The sequence below is a fragment of the Phyllobates terribilis genome, unplaced genomic scaffold (assembly GCF_046119375.1).
Source record: "Phyllobates terribilis strain yellow unplaced genomic scaffold, ASM4611937v1 Scaffold_11__3_contigs__length_659146591, whole genome shotgun sequence".
Lineage (NCBI taxonomy): Eukaryota > Metazoa > Chordata > Amphibia > Anura > Dendrobatidae > Phyllobates > Phyllobates terribilis.
This window is the reverse complement of record NW_027362771.1, coordinates 386806259-386827662: the sequence shown is the minus strand read 5'-3', so window position 1 is coordinate 386827662 and position 21404 is coordinate 386806259. Positions and strand designations below refer to the sequence as shown.

At 53.0% G+C, this 21404-nt stretch overlaps 1 protein-coding gene across 1 annotated transcript; it reads right to left on the bottom strand.

The window, feature by feature from the left end:
- Nucleotides 1-136: 136 nt before the first annotated feature.
- Nucleotides 137-17817, bottom strand: RSL24D1 (ribosomal L24 domain containing 1). Its single transcript, XM_073653013.1, has 6 exons — nt 17648-17817; nt 10492-10605; nt 3925-3997; nt 3578-3641; nt 3407-3492; nt 137-376 (listed from the first exon to the last, which is right to left on the bottom strand). The coding sequence occupies exons 1-6, from the start codon at nt 17726-17728 to the stop codon at nt 303-305; spliced, it is 492 nt and encodes a 163-aa protein (XP_073509114.1). The 5' UTR covers nt 17729-17817; the 3' UTR covers nt 137-302.
- Between the last annotated feature and the right edge of the window lie 3587 nt (nt 17818-21404).

Genomic DNA, 21404 nt, shown 5'->3' with positions numbered 1-21404 from the left:
ACGCAAAAATGGAAAATGGCTGCGAGGTGAAAGGGTTAATATCATTCAATAGTTCTACCAGTAAAACTTGTGTATGAGATCACAGCACTGTATAAAGAAAATCCTTTCTAACACTAACTGCACGAACAAACAAAACGAGGAACTAAAAATTTATTTTTCAGGCTGACGGTACTGAATACAGTCTTGATCCACGATATCTGGCTTCAAATATGAAACTCGTGCAACAGTCCAAAGTGCTGTAAAAATGTCCCTATATTGAAGCATACACTGCAACAATGTCAAGATGATAGCTGTATCGATTTCTAAGAATCCGCTTCCATATCCACATCCTCTTGTAACTGCTGAACCATTTTGTCTTCCAACAGTTTCGCTTTTCCTGTAAATAGAAAAAAAATTATATTATATACATATATATGTATCACACCACACTAGGCTATGAAAGGAAGAGAACTATAAATGAACACAAATTATAAATAATGAGAGGACATATAAATGTAGCAAATTATATACGGTTACAATGTTTTCCAGAAGTAGATATTAAGCACAGGCATCTGTTAGGAATGGTCCTGCAAAAATGTATGGAATGGCATTTTATAGGTATGTTGAGCATTTGCAGTCCATATACAGACCTAAAGACCAGACACTGCATGGCGGGGTTCATACCAGAACCACTAGTAATCCAATCCTAGCCACTATAGTCAGAGTAACAAGGTTTTAACCCCTTCACGACCTAGGACATATAGGTACATCATAATTGGTGTCCCTGCATTTCATGTTTTTAGTCACATGACAGCTGATCTGATCCCCAAACAGCTGCGGGTGGAATTGCGATGCACCTGCTGCTATTAACATGTTAAATTCCACTGTCAATCTCTGACAGCGGCATTTAACTCACACAAACCAGATGCGAGTCAGTAGTTCCGCCCATCAGCACCCGTCACATGATCGCAGGGCGCCGAAGAGCTGGGATGACAACCTGGGATCTGCAGGAGACCCCTATGGTTGTCATTGCTGATCTGCTATGAGCACCGCCCTGTGGCAGGCGTTCATGGCAGATAATCAATTCTGCTACACATAGCTGGACGGAAGCCCTGCTATGTGTAGCACAGGCGATCAGATGATCGCAGCTTCTAGTCTCCTAAGAGGACTATTGAAGCAAGTAAAAAGTAGAAAAAAAATCTTTAAAAATATTTTTTTAAAAAATATAAAAGTTCAAAACACCCCCCCCCCCTTTTGCCCCATTCAAATAAAACAAAAAAATACACATATTTCGGATCGCTGTGTTCAGAAACACCCGATCTATAAACATAAAAAGAATCAGATCGGTAAACAGCGTAAAGAGAAAAAAAAAAATAAAAAGGCCAGAATTATGATTCACAAATGCTAAACCTCGAGCCAGCGCAAAAAATAGCCCTCACCCAGCCCCAGAACCCGAAAAATGGAGATGCTAGGGGTCTTGGAAAATGGCGTTATTTTTTTTTCTTTTTTATAGACTTTGGATTTTTTTTTCACCACAGGTCAGTTTTAGCATTTAGTGAACACAGTAAAAAAAAAAATATAAAAAAAAAGTGGAATTGCACCTTTTTCTTGTAATTTCACCACACCTGGATTTTTCTTCCTGTTTTCCAGTACACTATATGGTAAAATCAATGGTGTCATTCGTTCAAAAGTACAACTCGTCCCCCTAAAATTTAGCCCTCATTAAGCCATATTGACTGTAAAATAAAAAAGTTGTGGCTCTGGGAAGAAGGGGAGCAAAAAACGAAAATGCAAAAACTGATCTCTCAAGGTGTTTGAAGGGGTTAATTATATACTAGTGACACCTACACGTGCGGGATATTGTACAGGGGTATCCCAGAAAACAAATACAAACAATATGGTAACCTAACAATTTGCTGGCCTTTATCAACCACACTGTACAGTCACTTATAGATATCGTGATTGTGTCATGTTCTAATTACTAGCAGTGCACGATTGACAGGTATGTGCATAACCTGCCAATGGAAGGATGAATGCCCCAGCAGCCCCTTATCTCCTGATGCACAAGGGAGAGGTGCTGGTTAGCCCCTGTTGCCAAATCTACATAGGGCTTACGAATATACAACCTGGATAAAGTATGTCACAGATTGCAATATTTTAGAGTTAAACTGGGTTTTCAGCTCAACTTTAGCACTAGTGTTAAAGAGGTTGTCCGGCCATAACGAAACTATCAAAAGACGGGAGTGATTGTGCAGTACTCGACAGCAGCCACTACTCATAAAAGCAGCACTCCAAAGGTTGCTTTTTTATTGCAGCACTGGAGTGGGGCTACTAATCTAAGTTCCCTGCCCCTAGTCTTATACTTACCATCTTCATCTGTTATTGATGCCGCTCTAGTCAGTCTTCTGCAGGTTGTGACCTGTCTGTTCAGTTCAGTGTTTGCTGGGAAATCCGGAGGTCACTACTCAATGCAAATCTATAAGAGCCAGAACGAAGCTCTAATAGACTTATATTAACAGCTTGTGACCGTTACCCTCTGACTCCCACTCAGTCAGAAGTTGTGGTCACAAAATGGCGGAGCGGGACCAGAGCAGTGCCAGGCGGAGGTGAAGACAGCAGCAGGTGAGTATAATGCTAGGGTCAGGGAACTTAGATCATTAGCACCACTCCTGTGCTCAAAAAAAAAAAAACTAGAGTAGTGCTTTAAATGGAGCTGAGCATTGCAGATCCTTTCAAAATGTTACATTCGGAGACAGAAGGAGCAAATGACAGCTGGTGGTGGGGGTGCCAGGTGTAGGAACCCCATCAATCTGATATTGATGACCTATCCTATGGATAAGATAAATCACTAACGTGTGGTGCCCAAGAAACCCTTTCAAAAGGGTTACTACAATAACTACTTTTTTTCCTCCCATAAGCTTTCACACTGTTTAACAGCTTTATTCACCCAACCCTGCTCCAGCACTGGCTGTCTCGGTCTCTGTGCAGTACTGAGGTCATGACTACAGTGCACATTACTGCTGCAGTCAATCACTGGGCTCAGCACTCTCTTACCAACTTGCTTGGCATTTGCACTGATTTGCTGCAGCCATCACTTCTGCTGTAACATCACCTCTGCAGCCTATCGGCAAAGTCCGGAAGCAGCAGCGAGGAGCAGGAGAGAGCAGAGGTGGGTGAGTAAGGCTCTGTTTGTTATTTGTAAACTGTTGAAGCCCATAGGGTAAAAGTCATGACTGGCCAATTACAACACACTAAGTTTCTGATACATATAAACCATTGTTGAACCCAGGAAAATAGCAATGTCGGGTAATAGCCAATATATATAGTGATATACTACAGACAGAGACTTTTTAACATACCCAGAAAAGTAAGAAAGAAATGCGAATTTAAGAAAAAGCCAGATCCTCTGGCAGACTAAGTGACTTACCAGCATGTGGGGCCCGGATAAGATGTATGTTCTTCTTGACTTCTTTGATATCCTGAACTTTCTCCAACTCTTTGCCCTTCTTTAGTCTAAAAGAGAGAAATGTGCATGACATCTCGCTTGGCTTCTCAGTCAGTAAGGATCTTTGCTACCTGTGACACGATGCTTCCTTACCTGTTCATGATAAATCGGGCCTGTCGCTTCTGCTTGATCTCTTCTACTCTCTTCATAGCCTCGACTAAAAGCAAGAATTGAATAAATACGATAAGGTAAAAAGAAAATATAGAACACAAATGAATGGACTAAACACTCCACATTGATGCTTACATATAAAATGCTGGCAAGAACAATCATTCAATCAAGAGCAGATCATAAAAGACTGTGAACTTGCCATGATTACCTGCTCTTGTTTTTACACCGGCAGTAAATAGAGGGAAATCTTATTTTTTGTTCCAAAGAACAATAAATTAACCTATATGATGTGTAAATCTACAAGGATTAAGATAAAAAAAAGACATTACCGCTCTTGCTCCATAACTCCCGCTGGTATTTCACAGGTTCATTTCTTCGTTTTTCAAATTCAAATGAATTATCCTGCACAAGAATTATGATCTGTTATTACATTGTACATGCAGGTGCCTTACACAGAGCCTGCAAATGCTGGGACATGAACAAACTTCTCACAAGTGCTAAAGTTATCGGCAATTTGTCTACCACACATCACTAATGCAGCCTGGGCCTAGGGCTAGGAGTAAAAGTGGGACGACTGGACAGTGCCAGCAACACCTTATACAGTAAAAAATAATGCTGGAGAACACCGCAGTAAATACTACAAAATTATACTGATGTTACCACCATGTATGTAGCATGATGGCATGTCGCTAAGATGTGCCATCACTTCCTGACCCCCAGCTCATTCTTCTCACAGGTTATATGTGCACAGTGATGCTCATGTCTACTACAACCCCTGGCAAAAATTATGGAATCACAGGGCTCGGAGGATGTTCATTCAGTTGCTTAATGTTGTTGAAAAAAAAGCAGATCAGACATGGCACAAAACTAAAGTCATTTCAAATGGCAACTTTATGGCTTTAAGAAACACTAAAAGAAATGAAGATAAAAAATGTGGTACTCAATTAGGGTAATTTTTTTCAGACCAAGCAGAGGGAAAAAATTATGGAATCATCAAAAACAAACACACAAAAGAACACTCCAATACATCACTAGTATTTTGTTGCACCACCTCTGGTTTTAATAACAGCTTGCAGTCTCTGAGGCATGGACTTAATGAGTGACAAACAGTACTCTTCATCAATCTGGCTCCAACTTTCTCTGATTGCTGTTGCCAGATCAGCTTTGCAGGCTGGAGCCTTGTCTTGGACCATTTTCTTCAACTTCCACCAAAGATTTTCAATTGGATTGATATCCGGACTATTTGCAGGCCATGACATTGACCTTATGTGTCTTCTTTCAATGAATGTGTTCACAGTTTTTGCTCTATAGCAGGATGCATTATCATCTTGAAAAATTATGTCATCATCCCCAAACATCCTTTTAATTGATGGGATAAGAAAACTGTCCAAAATATCAATGTAAACTTGGGCATTTATTGAAGATGTAATGACAGCCATCTCCCCAGTGCCTTTACCTGACATGCAGCCCCATATCATCAATGACTGTGGAAATTTGCATGTTCTCTTCATGCAGTCATTTTTATCAATCTCATTGGAACGGCACCAAACAAAAGTTTCAGCATCATCACCTTGCCCAATGCAGATTCGCGATTCATCACTGAATATGACTTTCATTCAGTCATCATAGTCCACGATTGCTTTTCCTTAGCTCATTGTAACCTTGTTTTTTTCTGTTTAGGTGTTAATGATGGCTTTCGTTTAGCTTTTCTGTATGTAAATCCCATTTCCTTTAGGCGGTTTCTTACAGTTCGGTCACAGACATTGACTCCAGTTTCTTCCCATTCGTTCCTCATTTGTTTTGTTGTGCATTTCCTGTTTTGGAGACATATTGCTTTAAGTTTCCGGTCTTGACGCTCTGATGTCTTCCTTGGTCTACCAGTATGTTTGCCTTTAACAACCTCCCCATGTTGTTTGTATTTGGTCCAGATTTTAGACACAGCTGACTGAACAACCAACATCTTTTGCAACATTGCCTGATGATTTACCTTCTTTTAAGAGTTTGATAATCCTCTCCTTTGTTTCAATTGACATCTCTCGGGTTGGAGCCATGATTCATGTCAGTCCACTTGGTGCAACAGCTCTCCAAGGTGTGACCACTCCTTTTTAGATGCAGACTAACGAGCAGATCTAATTTGATGCAGGTGTTAGTTTTGGAAATGAAAATTTACAGGGTGATTCCATAATTTTTTCCCTCTGCTTGGTCTGAAAAAAATTACCCTTACTGAGTACCACATTTTTTATCTTGATTTCTTTTAGTGTTTCTTAAAGCCCTGAAGTTGCCATTTGAAATTACTTTAGTTTTGTGCCATGTCTGTGATCTGCTTTTTTTCAACAACATTAAACAACTGAATGAACATCCTCCGAGCCCAGTGATTCCATAATTTTTGCCAGGGGTTGTATAGTGGGTGAACTGGAACGCACATGTGCAGAGAAAATGTGTGATGGTAATGCAGACCTTAAAAGAAATCTGTCAGCAGGTATTGGCTATCCCATCCGAGAGCAGCATGATGTAGGGGCAGAGAACCAGATTCCAGTGATGTGTCGATTTACTGGGCTGTATCTATATATTTTTTTTTTTTAAATCATCGTTTTCTCTGTTACAGATATACTCTGAATGCTGAGCTCTGTATAACCCACCCACACCACTGATTGGCAGCTTTCTATGTACAATGTGCCCAGGCAGGAAGATGCCAATCAGTGGTGGGGGCAGGGTTATACAGATTAGGCTTACTAGTCCCCTAGTGACAATAATCTGCTGATAAGAGTAATTTTATCAAAACCGCAGCGAGCAGACCAGTAAGTGACAGATTGCTGAAAAAAGGTCCCAATTCCTAATACTAATCTGGGACTTCCCTTTTTAATTCAATGAACAGTGGGCAGCTCCATATGAGCAAAGCCCCTGAGATGGTCTGACTATCAAATTTGGACATGAACTTCCAGATTGTGGAACCCAGACATGCAGAGCGTAAATCTTCACCAGCCACTCTCACGGTGAAAGAACAAGTTCTGGCAATATCTTGTTCTTCCGATTAACCCAGCGATGACACGTACTTTACTAAGCTGTTACAGAACGGTAACTGCTCCAATGCTTCCAATCTAACAAGATCTCACTATCAACGCGAGTGGCCTCAGAGGGTTGAGGGATCCAGCTTTCATGTAGAGTTCTCACAACTTAGAAAGTCGGAGCCTTTTTTACAACTAGTTATATTTAGTAAAATCACGAATCTAAGGTGGCTCATTCTTATTAAATTAAAAGAGCAGGCACAAATTAGTGATAAGTACTCTTTAGCTACAACCGCTTAATTTTAACCCCTTTACCCCCGAGGGTGGTTTGCACGTTAATGACCGGACCAATTTTTTCAATTCTGACCACTGTCACTTTATGAGGTAATTACTCTGGAACGCGTCAACGGATCCCCCTGATTCTGAGATTTTTTCGTGGCATATTGGACTTCATGATTGTGGTAAAATTTCTCCGTTATCACCTGCGTTTATTTGTGAAAAAATCAGAAATTTGGCTAAAATTTTAAAAAATTTAGCAATTTGAATTTTTATGCTCTTAAATCAGAGAGATATGTTACACAAAATATTTAATAAATAACATTTCCCACATGTCTACTTTACATCAGCACAATTTTGGAACCAAAATTTTTACTTTTTTTATTAGGGAGCTATAAGGGTTAAAAGATGACCAGCAATTTCTCATTTTTTCAACAAAATTTACAAAATTTTTTTTTTAGGGACCACATCACATTTGAAGTGACTTTGAGGGGCCTTTATGACAGAAAATACCCAAAAGTGACACCATTCTAAAAACTGCTCCCCTCAAGGTGCTCAAAACCACATTCAAGAAGTTTAACCCTTCACGTGCTACACAGGAATTTTTGGAAAGTGGAAGAAAAAAAAAAATGAACAATTAACTTTTTTCACAAAAATGTTACTTTAGACCCCAATTTTTTTTGATTTTTGCAAGGGTAACAGGAAAAAATGGACCCCAAAATTTGTTGTGCAATTTCTCCTGAGCACGCAGATACCCCATATGTGGGGAAAAATCACTGTTTGGGTGCACGGCAGGGTTTGGAAGGGAAGGAACGCCATTTGACTTTTTGAATATAAAATTTGCTTGAATAATTAGCGTTTGGAGAGCCCCTGATGTGCCTAAACAGTGGAAACCCCCCACAAGTGACCCCATTTTGGAAACTAGACCCCTCAGGGAACTTATCTAGATGTGTGGTGAACACCCTGAACCCCCAGATGCTTCACAAAAGTTTATAACATGGAGCAGCGAAAATAAAAAAGTCTAACTTTTTCCACAAAAATGAAGTTTTAGCCACAATTTTTTTTTATTTTTACAAGGGTAAGAGGAGAAAATGGACCCCAAAAACTTTTGTGCAATTTCTCCTAAGTACACCGATAAACCATATGTGGGGAAAATAATTATTTGGGTGCAAGGCAGAGTTCAGAAGGGAAGGAGACTGACTTTTTTAACGCAAAATTGGTTGGAATTGAGAGGGAACGTCATGTCGTGTTTGGAGAGCCCCTGATGCGCCTAAATAGTGGAAACCCCCCACAAGTGACCCCATTTTAGAAACTAGACCCCTCAAGGATTTTATGAAGGGGTATAGTGAACATTTTGAACCCAGAGGTACGACACAGAAATTGATAACATTAGGTCGTCATATATTGAATAAGTTGTCATTAGTCTTGAGCGAAAGTACTCGCTACTTGAGTTTGCATCAGGTACTCAGGTATGCACCATGTACAGCGTGTGCTCGAGTGACATGCTCGAGTCCCCGCCCTGCATGTTTCACTGTTAGACACCGAAAAAGAAACATGTGGGGATCGCTCGTGCATGGCAGGCAATCCCCGCCAGGTTTTTTTGGCCGCAAAGCACAAGGGGCGGAGACTCGAGCATGTCACTCGAGCACCCGCGATACTCAGTACATACCCAAGCACCCGATGCAAACTCAAGTAGCGAGCACTTGCTCAACATTAGTCAACATATCGTCACTTTTTTTTTTTTAACTTTTGAAAAAATCCGAACCCTAGCACCGCCCTAGAGTTTATTTTTTTACACCTTTCCTCGTGCCATATAAGTGATTAGACGACTTTATTTTTCGGGTCGGTGTGATTACAGCGACGCCAGATTCATATCAGGTTTTTATGATTGACAGCTGTCAATTTTTGAGCGCTATAATTTTTCCATATTTCGGCCGACAGTCATGTGATGGCTTGTTTTTTGCAGGATGAGTTGGCGTTTTTATTGGTACCATTTTCAGGCATGTGACATTTTTTGATCGCTTTCTATTCCAATTTTTGGGAGGCAGAATAAACAAAAACCAACAATTCAGGAATAGTTTTTTTGAGGTTTTTTTATGCAGTTCTGCATGTGGTAAAATTGATATGGCAGCTTTATTCTTCGGGTCAGTACATTTACAACTGTACCATATTTATATTTTTTTTATGTTTTGGCGCTTTTACACAATAAAAACAATTTTATAGAAAAAAATATTTTTTGCATGGCTTTATTCTGAGAGCTATAGCTTTTCTTTTTCGGCCGTTGGAGCTGTATGGCGGCTTTTTTTTTGCAAGATGACGTTTTCAGCGGTACAATTTTTATTTACATTCGTCTTTTTGATTGCGTTTTATTCCATTTTTTGTTTGGCGGTATGATGATAAAGCATCGTTTTTTGCCTCGTTTTTTATTTATTTTTTTACCGTGCTCACTAAAGGGGTTAACTAGCAGGACAGTTTTATAGGTCAGGTCATTCCGGATGCAGCGATACCAAATATGTGTACTTTTATTGTTTTTTTTCTCCCACAATACTATTCATTGATGGGTACAATATATTTTTATTTTTTGGGGATTATTTTTTTCACTTTCTGATTCTTTTTTAACTTTTACACATTGTCCCACTATGGGACTTTCACTTTTTACATTCTGATCTCCTGTATAGCACAGGAATGCAGCAGCTTCCCTGTGCTATACAGGCTGTCAGAGCTGCACAGGGAGAAGAAACTGATCGTGCACTGCGCATGATCAAAGTATCTTCCTGGTGTCAGGTGACCCGGATGTCGTCAGCTGACACCCGGCGGCGATTCCGCCCGCACATCCTGTGTGCGGGCGGAATCGCTGATGTGTACTAGTACGTATCTGGTCCATAAGGCCCAGGGCACAGATAAATATTAGCACGTAGCATGTCAGAAAGGGGTTAAGGATCGTCCTGAGGCCATGTTCACACAGCAGTATTTTACATCAGTATTTGTAAATCAAAATCCAGAGTGGGTGAAAAATGCAGAAGTGGTGCAAGTGTTTCTGTTATACTTTTCCAAAACTTTAACAAATACTGACCACAATACTGCCGTGTGAACGAAGACAAGAATATATATTTGACACCTAGAAAAGTGTTGGGTCTGGCACAGGCATCTTCAGTTTTTACTTAAAATGTTTAATCTTGCCCTTACAGAATTAATGCCCTTGACGCTATTTATTTGAACGCAGCCTACAATAGGTTATAATGCAAAACATCAACAGGCTTTGTGCAGACATAGAAATAACCAGTTAAGTAGTTTTATCTCATGAGTGATGGCATACCACTAGAAAACTGCACCTGGCCTCATTCACACATGCCAACTACCTTGACATCCCCGCTAAGCTCAGTTATTGGGCTTAGGATCAATATCAGCTCTCTAGGAGTAGAACACCCTACTCCCCCACAGATCAGCTGTTACCAGACAGATGTCAAAATTGTATGGCGCAGAACAGAAGAGCTCCATCACACTGTTAATGCCTGCTCCCTCTGTACACTAAGGATAAATCACCAATATCACCCCCTCTGTACAAGAGGAATCCGTATATGTTATAGATGTGCAGGGCTGGAAATTGCAACTTACCACAGTTAACTCTTTACCAGCCGCTTTTCTGAAAGCTTTTGTCCACCTGATCTTTCTGGGATTACGCTTCTTCTTGAAGTTCTTGTGACATTTTGAACGGCAGAATCTGAACATCTGAAAAAAAATAAAATATCAAGTATACTTTACTGCGACATCTCAGCATCTAGCATCTGATAATCCAGCACCTACTTCTCTAAATTGAGAAGTGTGTATACATTCTATAATCTGTCAAAGCAGTATGTAGATAGGAAGAGAGATACAAATACACAGTGTACACAAACAATCCACACCTGTATCATAAGAATGGAGCAAACAGGAAATACTTACAGTAACCCACGCTGGTACATTACAGGGTCAGCCATGTGACAAGCAACCAGCACTAGTCAGCCTGTCGTAGCCTGTCGTCGTCCCCCTCCCCAGTACACCCCCCCCCCGCAGCCTGTCCCCCTCCCCAGTACACACCCCCCCGCAGCCTGTCCCCCTCCCCAGTACACACCCCCCCGCAGCCTGTCCCCCTCCCCAGTACACCCCCCCCCGCAGCCTGTCCCCCTCCCCAGTACACCCCCCCCCCGCAGCCTGTCCCCCTCCCCAGTACACCCCCCCCCGCAGCCTGTCCCCCTCCCCAGTACACCCCCCCCGCAGCCTGTCCCCCTCCCCAGTACACCCCCCCCCGCAGCCTGTCCCCCTCCCCAGTACAAGCCCCCCGCGTACACACCCCCGCAGCCTGTCCCCCACCCCCCAGTACACACCCCCGCAGCCTGTCCCCCCCCCCCAGTACACACACCCGCAGCCTGTCCCCCCCCCCCAGTACACACACCCGCAGCCTGTCCCCCCCCCCAGTACACACACCCGCAGCCTGTCCCCCCCCCCAGTACACACACCCGCAGCCTGTCCCCCCCCAGTACACCCCCCCGCAGCCTGTCCCCCTCCCCAGTACACCCCCCCCCGCAGCCTGTCCCCCTCCCCAGTACACCCCCCCGCAGCCTGTCCCCCTCCCCAGTACACCCCCCCCCCCCGCAGCCTGTCCCCCTCCCCAGTACACCCCCCCCCCCGCAGCCTGTCCCCCTCCCCTGTACACCCCCCCGCAGCCTGTCCCCCTCCCCAGTACACCCCCCCCGCGTACACCCCCCCGCAGCCTGTCCCCCCCACCCCAGTACACACCCCCCCCGCAGCCTGTCCCCCTCCCCAGTACACCCCCCCCCCGCAGCCTGTCCCCCTCCCCAGTACACCCCCCCCGCAGCCTGTCCCCCTCCCCAGTACACCCCCCCCCCGCAGCCTGTCCCCCTCCCCAGTACACCCCCCCCCGCAGCCTGTCCCCCACCCCAGTACACCCCCCCCCCCGCGTACACCCCCCCGCAGCCTGTCCCCCACCCCAGTACACACACCCGCAGCCTGTCCCCCCCACCCCCCAGTACACACACCCACAGCCTGTCCCCCCCACCCCCCAGTACACACACCCGCAGCCTGTCCCCCCCCAGTACACACACCCGCAGGATGTCCCCCCCCAGTACACCCCCCCCCGCGTACACCCCCCCGCAGCCTGTCCCCCTCCCCAGTACACCCCCCCCGCAGCCTGTCCCCCTCCCCAGTACACCCCCCCCCGCAGCCTGTCCCCCTCCCCAGTACACCCCCCCGCAGCCTGTCCCCCTCCCCAGTACACCCCTCCCGCAGCCTGTCCCCCTCCCCAGTACACCCCTCCCGCAGCCTGTCCCCCCCACCCCCAGTACACACACCCGCAGCCTGTCCCCCCCACCCCCAGTACACACACCCGCAGCCTGTCCCCCCCACCCCCAGTACACACACCCGCAGCCTGTCCCCCCCACCCCCAGTACACACACCCGCAGCCTGTCCCCCCCACCCCCAGTACACACACCCGCAGCCTGTCCCCCCCCCAGTACACACACCCGCAGCCTGTCCCCCCCCCCCCAGTACACACACCCGCAGCCTGTCCCCCCCCCCAGTACACACACCCGCAGCCTGTCCCCCCCCCCCCCAGTACACACACCCGCAGCCTGTCCCCCCCCCCCCTCCAGTACACACACCCGCAGCCTGTCCCCCCCCCCCCTCCAGTACACACACCCGCAGCCTGTCCCCCCCACCCCAGTACACCCCCCCCGCAGCCTGTCCCCCTCCCCAGTACACCCCCCCCGCAGCCTGTCCCCCTCCCCAGTACACCCCCCCCGCAGCCTGTCCCCCTCCCCAGTACACCCCCCCCGCAGCCTGTCCCCCTCCCCAGTACACCCCCCCCGCAGCCTGTCCCCCTCCCCAGTACACCCCCCCCGCAGCCTGTCCCCCTCCCCAGTACACCCCCCCCGCAGCCTGTCCCCCTCCCCAGTACACCCCCCCCGCAGCCTGTCCCCCTCCCCAGTACACCCCCCCCGCAGCCTGTCCCCCTCCCCAGTACACCCCCCCCGCAGCCTGTCCCCCTCCCCAGTACACCCCCCCCGCAGCCTGTCCCCCTCCCCAGTACACCCCCCCCCCGCAGCCTGTCCCCCTCCCCAGTACACCCCCCCCCCGCAGCCTGTCCCCCTCCCCAGTACACCCCCCCCCCCGCAGCCTGTCCCCCTCCCCAGTACACCCCCCCCCCCGCAGCCTGTCCCCCTCCCCAGTACACCCCCCCCGCAGCCTGTCCCCCTCCCCAGTACACCCCCCCCCCGCAGCCTGTCCCCCTCCCCAGTACACCCCCCCCGCAGCCTGTCCCCCTCCCCAGTACACCCCCCCCCGCAGCCTGTCCCCCTCCCCAGTACACCCCCCCCGCAGCCTGTCCCCCTCCCCAGTACACCCCCCCGCAGCCTGTCCCCCTCCCCAGTACACCCCCCCGCAGCCTGTCCCCCTCCCCAGTACACCCCCCCCGCAGCCTGTCCCCCTCCCCAGTACACCCCCCCCGCAGCCTGTCCCCCTCCCCAGTACACCCCCCCCCGCGTACACCCCCCCGCAGCCTGTCCCCCACCCCAGTACACACACCCGCAGCCTGTCCCCCCCACCCCCCAGTACACACACCCGCAGCCCGTCTCCCCCCCAGTACACACACCCGCAGCCTGTCCCCCCCAGTACACACACCCGCAGCCTGTTCCCCCCCCAGTACACACACCCGCAGCCTGTCCCCCCCAGTACACACACCCGCAGCCTGTCCCCCCCCAGTACACACACCCGCAGCCTGTCCCCCCCCGCAGCCTGTCCCCCTCCCCAGTACACCCCCCCGCAGCCTGTCCCCCTCCCCAGTACACCCCCCCCGCAGCCTGTCCCCCTCCCCAGTACACCCCCCCGCGTACACCCCCCCGCAGCCTGTCCCCCCCCAGTACACACACCCGCAGCCTGTCCCCCCCAGTACACACACCCGCAGCCTGTCCCCCCCCAGTACACACACCCGCAGCCTGTCCCCCCCCCAGTACACACACCCGCAGCCTGTCCCCCCCCAAGTACACACACCCGCAGCCTGTCCCCCCCCAGTACACACACCCGCAGCCTGTCCCCCCCCCAGTACACACACCCGCAGCCTGTCCCCCCCCAGTACACACACCCGCAGCCTGTCCCCCCCCCAGTAGACCCCCCCCGCAGCCTGTCCCCCTCCCCAGTACACCCCCCCCGCAGCCTGTCCCCCTCCCCAGTACACCCCCCCCGCAGCCTGTCCCCCTCCCCAGTACACCCCCCCCCCAGCCTGTCCCCCTCCCCAGTACACCCCCCCCGCAGCCTGTCCCCCTCCCCAGTACACCCCCCCGCGTACACCCCCCCGCAGCCTGTCCCCCCACCCCAGTACACACACCCGCAGCCTGTTCCCCCCCGTACACACACCCGCAGCCTGTCCCCCCCCCAGTACACCCCCCCCGCAGCCTGTCCCCCTCCCCAGTACACCCCCCCCGCAGCCTGTCCCCCTCCCCAGTACACCCCCCCCGCAGCCTGTCCCCCTCCCCAGTACACCCCCCCCCAGCCTGTCCCCCTCCCCAGTACACCCCCCCCGCAGCCTGTCCCCCTCCCCAGTACACCCCCCCCGCAGCCTGTCCCCCTCCCCAGTACACCCCCCCCGCAGCCTGTCCCCCTCCCCAGTACACCCCCCCCCCAGCCTGTCCCCCTCCCCAGTACACCCCCCCCGCAGCCTGTCCCCCTCCCCAGTACACCCCCCCGCGTACACCCCCCCGCAGCCTGTCCCCCCCACCCCAGTACACACACCCGCAGCCTGTCCCCCCCCGTACACACACCCGCAGCCTGTCCCCCCCCCCCAGTACACCCCCCCCGCAGCCTGTCCCCCTCCCCAGTACACCCCCCCCGCAGCCTGTCCCCCTCCCCAGTACACCCCCCCCGCAGCCTGTCCCCCTCCCCAGTACACCCCCCCCGCAGCCTGTCCCCCTCCCCAGTACACCCCCCCGCGTACACCCCCCCGCAGCCTGTCCCCCCCACCCCAGTACACACACCCGCAGCCTGTCCCCCCCCAGTACACCCCCCCCGCAGCCTGTCCCCCCCCAGTACACCCCCCCCGCAGCCTGTCCCCCCCCAGTACACCCCCCCGCAGCCTGTCCCCCTCCCCAGTACACCCCCCCCCCGCAGCCTGTCCCCCTCCCCAGTACACACACCCGCAGCCTGTCCCCCTCCCCAGTACACCCCCCCGCGTACACCCCCCCGCAGCCTGTCCCCCCCACCCCAGTACACACACCCGCAGCCTGTCCCCCCCCGTACACACACCCGCAGCCTGTCCCCCCCCAGTACACACACCCGCAGCCTGTCCCCCCCCAGTACACCCCCCCCGCAGCCTGTCCCCCTCCCCAGTACACCCCCCCCCCGCAGCCTGTCCCCCTCCCCAGTACACACACGCAGCCTGTCCCCCCCAGTACACACACACACGCAGCCTGTCCCCCCCCAGTACACACACCCGCAGCCTGTCCCCCCCCCAGTACACACACCCGCAGCCTGTCCCCCCCAGTACACACACCCGCAGCCTGTCCCCCCCAGTACACACACCCGCAGCCTGTCCCCCCCAGTACACACACCCGCAGCCTGTCCCCCCCAGTACACACACCCGCAGCCTGTCCCCCCCCAGTACACACACCCGCAGCCTGTCCCCCCCCCCAGTACACACACCCGCAGCCTGTCCCCCCCCCCAGTACACACACCCGCAGCCTGTCCCCCCCCCCCAGTACACACACCCGCAGCCTGTCCCCCCCCAGTACACACACCCGCAGCCTGTCCCCCCCCCAGTACACACACCCGCAGCCTGTCCCCCCCCCAGTACACACACCCGCAGCCTGTCCCCCCCCCCCAGTACACACACCCGCAGCCTGTCCCCCCCCCAGTACACACACCCGCAGCCTGTCCCCCCCCCCAGTACACACACCCGCAGCCTGTCCCCCCCCCCAGTACACACACCCACAGCCTGTCCCCCCCCAGTACACACACCCGCAGCCTGTCCCCCCCCCAGTACACACACCCGCAGCCTGTCCCCCTCCCCAGTACACCCCCCCCGCAGCCTGTCCCCCTCCCCAGTACACCCCCCCCGCAGCCTGTCCCCCTCCCCAGTACACCCCCCCGCGTACACCCCCCCGCAGCCTGTCCCCCCCACCCCAGTACACACACCCGCAGCCTGTCCCCCCCCAGTACACACACCCGCAGCCTGTCCCCCCCCAGTACACACACCCGCAGCCTGTCCCCCCCCCCCAGTACACACACCCGCAGCCTGTCCCCCCCAGTACACACACCCGCAGCCTGTCCCCCCCCCAGTCTGTCCCCCTCCCCAGTACACCCCCCCGCGTACACCCCCCCGCAGCCTGTCCCCCCCACCCCAGTACACACACCCGCAGCCTGTCCCCCCCCAGTACACACACCCGCAGCCTGTCCCCCCCCCAGTACACACACCCGCAGCCTGTCCCCCCCCCAGTACACACACCCGCAGCCTGTCCCCCCCCCCCAGTACACACACCCGCAGCCTGTCCCCCCCCAGTACACACACCCGCAGCCTGTCCCCCCCCCAGTACACACACCCGCAGCCTGTCCCCCCCCCAGTACACACACCCGCAGCCTGTCCCCCCCCCCCAGTACACACACCCGCAGCCTGTCCCCCCCCAGTACACACACCCGCAGCCTGTCCCCCCCCCAGTACACACACCCGCAGCCTGTCCCCCCCCCCCAGTACACACACCCACAGCCTGTCCCCCCCCAGTACACACACCCGCAGCCTGTCCCCCCCCCAGTACACACACCCGCAGCCTGTCCCCCTCCCCAGTACACCCCCCCCGCAGCCTGTCCCCCTCCCCAGTACACCCCCCCCGCAGCCTGTCCCCCTCCCCAGTACACCCCCCCGCGTACACCCCCCCGCAGCCTGTCCCCCTCCCCAGTACACCCCCCCGCGTACACCCCCCCGCAGCCTGTCCCCCCCACCCCAGTACACACACCCGCAGCCTGTCCCCCCCCCGTACACACACCCGCAGCCTGTCCCCCCCCCCAGTACACACACCCGCAGCCTGTCCCCCCCCCCAGTACACACACCCGCAGCCTGTCCCCCCCCCAGTACACACACCCGCAGCCTGTCCCCCCCCCAGTACACACACCCGCAGCCTGTCCCCCCCCCCAGTACACACACCCACAGCCTGTCCCCCCCCCCAGTACACACACCCGCAGCCTGTCCCCCCCCAGTACACACACCCGCAGCCTGCCCCCCCCCCAGTACACACACCCGCAGCCTGTCCCCCCCCACCCCCCAGTACACACACCCGCAGCCTGTCCCCCCCCACCCCCAGTACACACACCCGCAGCCTGTCCCCCCCAGTACACACACCCGCAGCCTGTCCCCCCCAGTACACACACCCGCAGCCTGTCCCCCCCAGTACACACACCCGCAGCCTGTCCCCCCCCAGTACACACACCCGCAGCCTGTCCCCCCCCACCCTCCAGTACACACACCCGCAGCCTGTCCCCCCCCACCCCCCAGTACACACACCCGCAGCCTGTCCCCCCCCACCCCCCAGTACACACACCCGCAGCCTGTCCCCCCCCACCCCCCAGTACACACACCCGCAGCCTGTCCCCCCCCACCCCCCAGTACACACACCCGCAGCCTGTCCCCCCCCACCCCCCAGTACACACACCCGCAGCCTGTCCCCCCCCACCCTCCAGTACACACACCCGCAGCCTGTCCCCCGTACACACACTCCGGCACTGTAGCGCTTACCTTGCAGTCGTTCCTCACAAACATCATGCCGTGCCCCGGGTAGATGGGAGCCGAGCAGAAATAACATTTCTCTATGCGCATATTTACGGCTCAAACCAGACGCCGTCCACCACGCACCAGCACCAAATGTGAAAGGAAGTGACGTCAAGGTGTCCGTGATTTCCTCTAAAGGCAGAGCGTCTAAAAGGAACGTTTTCAACATAGCGCCACCTGGCGGTCCAAGTTGTGTCCTGGCAGCCTCTTATCTTGGGCGGGTGCGGCACGCTGTGTAGCTGTAGCGTGATCTGAAAACTCTGTAACACGTGACTTTCTATATTGGTGTAGAATTAATATATTAGAAATGGCAGTGGAAATAATCTGCGAAACAAAACCAGAACATTCCCATAGCGCTAACTATTTCTTATGGAAAAATATACAGGCTGGTGTGTAACTTGGTCTCTTTTACATAATTGTGTACATTTCATTTAACACTATAAAATTATATCAAACCATATTGCAGTCAACACCGTGCCGTGTTCCCAAATATATTAGGAATATTGTGCAATACACAGAATCCAATGGCGCCAGATTGTGCTTCACATACAAACACACCCGCCTGCCTCTCCCCATAACAACGGCTGATGCTGTGCTGTACCTACACCCGCCTGCCTCTCCCCATAACAACGGCTGATGCTGTGCTGTACCTACACCCGCCTGCCTCTCCCCATAACAACGGCTGATGCTGTGCTGTACCTACACCCGCCTGCCTCTCCCCATAACAACGGCTGATGCTGAGCTGTACCTACACCCGCCTGCCTCTCCCCATAACAACGGCTGATGCTGAGCTGTACCTACACCCGCCTGCCTCTCCCCATAACAACGGCTGATGCTGTGCTGTACCTACACCCACCTGCCTCTCCCCATAACAATGGCTGATGCTGTGCTGTACCTACACCCGCCTGCCTCTCCCCATAACAACGGCTGATGCTGTGCTGTACCTACACCCGCCTGCCTCTCCCCATAACAACGGCTGATGCTGTGCTGTACCTACACCCGCCTGCCTCTCCCCATAACAACGGCTGATGCTGTGCTGTACCTACACCCGCCTGCCTCTCCCCATAACAACGGCTGATGCTGTGCTGTACCTACACCCGCCTGCCTCTCCCCATAACAATGGCTGATGCTGAGCTGTACCTACACCCGCCTGCCTCTCCCCATAACAACGGCTGATGCTGTGTTGTACCTGCTCCCGCCTGCCTCTCCCCATAACAACGGCTGATGCTGTGCTGTACCTACACCCGCCTGCCTCTCCCCATAACAACGGCTGATGCTGTGCTGTACCTACACCCGCCTGCCTCTCCCCATAACAACGGCTGATGCTGTCCTGTACCTACACCCGCCTGCCTCTCCCCATAACAACGGCTGATGCTGTGCAGGACCTACACCCGCCTGCCTCTCCCCATAACAACGGCTGATGCTGTGCTGTACCTACACCCGCCTGCCTCTCCCCATAACAACGGCTGATGCTGTGCTGTACCTACACCCGCCTGCCTCTCCCCATAACAACGGCTGATGCTGTTCTGTACCTACACCCGCCTGCCTCTCCCCATAACAACGGCTGATGCTATGCTGTGCTTTACCTACACCCGTCTGCCACTCCCCATAACAACGGCTGATGTAGTGCTGTGCTGTACCTACACCCGCCTGCCTCTCCCCATGACAACGGCTGATGCTGTGCTGTACCTACACCCGCCTGCCTCTCCCCATAACAACGGCTGATGCTGTGCTGTGCTGTACCTACACCCGCCTGCCTCTCCCCATGACAATGGCTGATGCTGTGCTGTACCTACACCCGCCTGCCTCTCCCCATTACAACGGCTGATGCTGTGCTGTACCTACACCCGCCTCCCTCTCCCCATAACAACAGCTGATGAGGTGCTGTGCTGTACCTACACCCGCCTGCCTCTCCCCATAACAACGGCTGATGCTGTGCTGTGCTGTACCTACACCCGCCTGCCTCTCCCCATGACAATGGCTGATGCTGTGCTGTACCTACACCCGCCTGCCTCTCCCCATTACAACGGCTGATGCTGTGCTGTACCTACACCCGCCTGCCTCTCCCCATAACAACAGCTGATGAGGTGCTGTGCTGTACCTACACCCGCCTGCCTTTCCCCATAACAACAGCTGATGTGGTGCTGTGCTGTACCTACACCCGTCTGCCTCTCCCCATAACAATGGCTGATGCTGTGCTGTACCTACACCCGCCTGCCTCTTCCCATGGCAACGGCTGATGCTGTGCTGTACCTACACCCGCCTGCCTCTCCCCATAACAATGGCTGATGCTGTGCTGTACCTACACCCACCTGCCTCTCTCCATGACAACGGCTGATGCTGTGCTGTACCTACATCTGCCTGCCTCTCCCCATAACAACGGCTGATGCTGTGCTGTACCTACACCCGCCTACCTCTCCCCATAACAACAGCTGATGTGGTGCTGTGCTGTACCTACACCCGTCTGCCTCTCCCCATAGCAATGGCTGATGCTGTGCTGTACCTACACCCGCCTGCCTCTTCCCATGGCAACAGCTGATGCTGTGCTGTACCTACACCCGCCTGCCTCTCCCCATAACAATGGCTGATGCTGTGCTGTACCTACACCCGCCTGCCTCTCTCCATGACAACGGCTGATGCTGTGCTGTACCTACACCTGCCTGCCTCTCCCCATGACAACGGCTGATGCTGTGCTGTACCTACACCCGCCTGCCTCTCCCCATAACAATGGCTGATGCTGTGCTGTACCTACACCCGCCTGCCTCTCCCCATAACAAGGCTGATGCTGTGCTGTGCTTACACCTGCCTGCCTCTCCCCATAACAATGGCTGATGCTGTGCTGTACCTACACCCACCTGCCTCTCTCCATGACAACGGCTGATGCTGTGCTGTACCTACACCTGCCTGCCTCTCCCCATAACAATGGCTGATGCTGTGCTGTACCTACACCCGCCTGCCTCTCCCCATAAAAATGGCTGATGCTGTGCTGTTCTGTACCTACACCCGCCTGCCTCTCCCCATAACAATGGCTAATGCTATGCTGTGCTGTACCTACAACTGCCAGCCTCTCCCCATGACAACGGCTGATGCGGTGCTGTGCTGTACCTAAACCTGCCTGCCGCTGCTCTGCCTGACTGATCAGCTGTGGTAGCACAATTTGTGTGAATGCCCATAGACCAAGTGCATGGGAGTGAGAAGAAATCCCCTGCTAGAGAGTGACCCTGAGGGACAGCCGGCACGGCAGTGTCTATCACAGTTAGACTGGTTTCACAGTCCGAGTACAGGCCTCGATGCACGTATCGGCATAGGTCTCTTAACAGGAACTTAAGAGCCTTATATATTTTAGTCTGCACTCCCCCATCCGTGTGAAATGTCAGTGTGCAGCTCGATTTTATAATCTGAAAGCACACGGACCCGTTGAACAGAATAGTACACATTGGAACAGAATAAGACACGCATGGATCTCATTCTTTGACCCATGATTTTAGCAGATGTCTCAATACATCCATTCTACTCAATGGGTCCGTGTGCTGTCCGATTTTTTTTGTAGTTCAGTTTTGAGAAAGGGTTCAGTACAAACTTGAAATGCGTTAATAAAAGCTACTTGAAGTTTTGCCACACGTGGAACTACTCCTTTTTCACAGCAGCAAGGTCTACCAGAATGTCTATCTCCTAATCTTTGAAATCAGGAGTGGAACAATCAGAGGAAAAGTATAATAGAAAC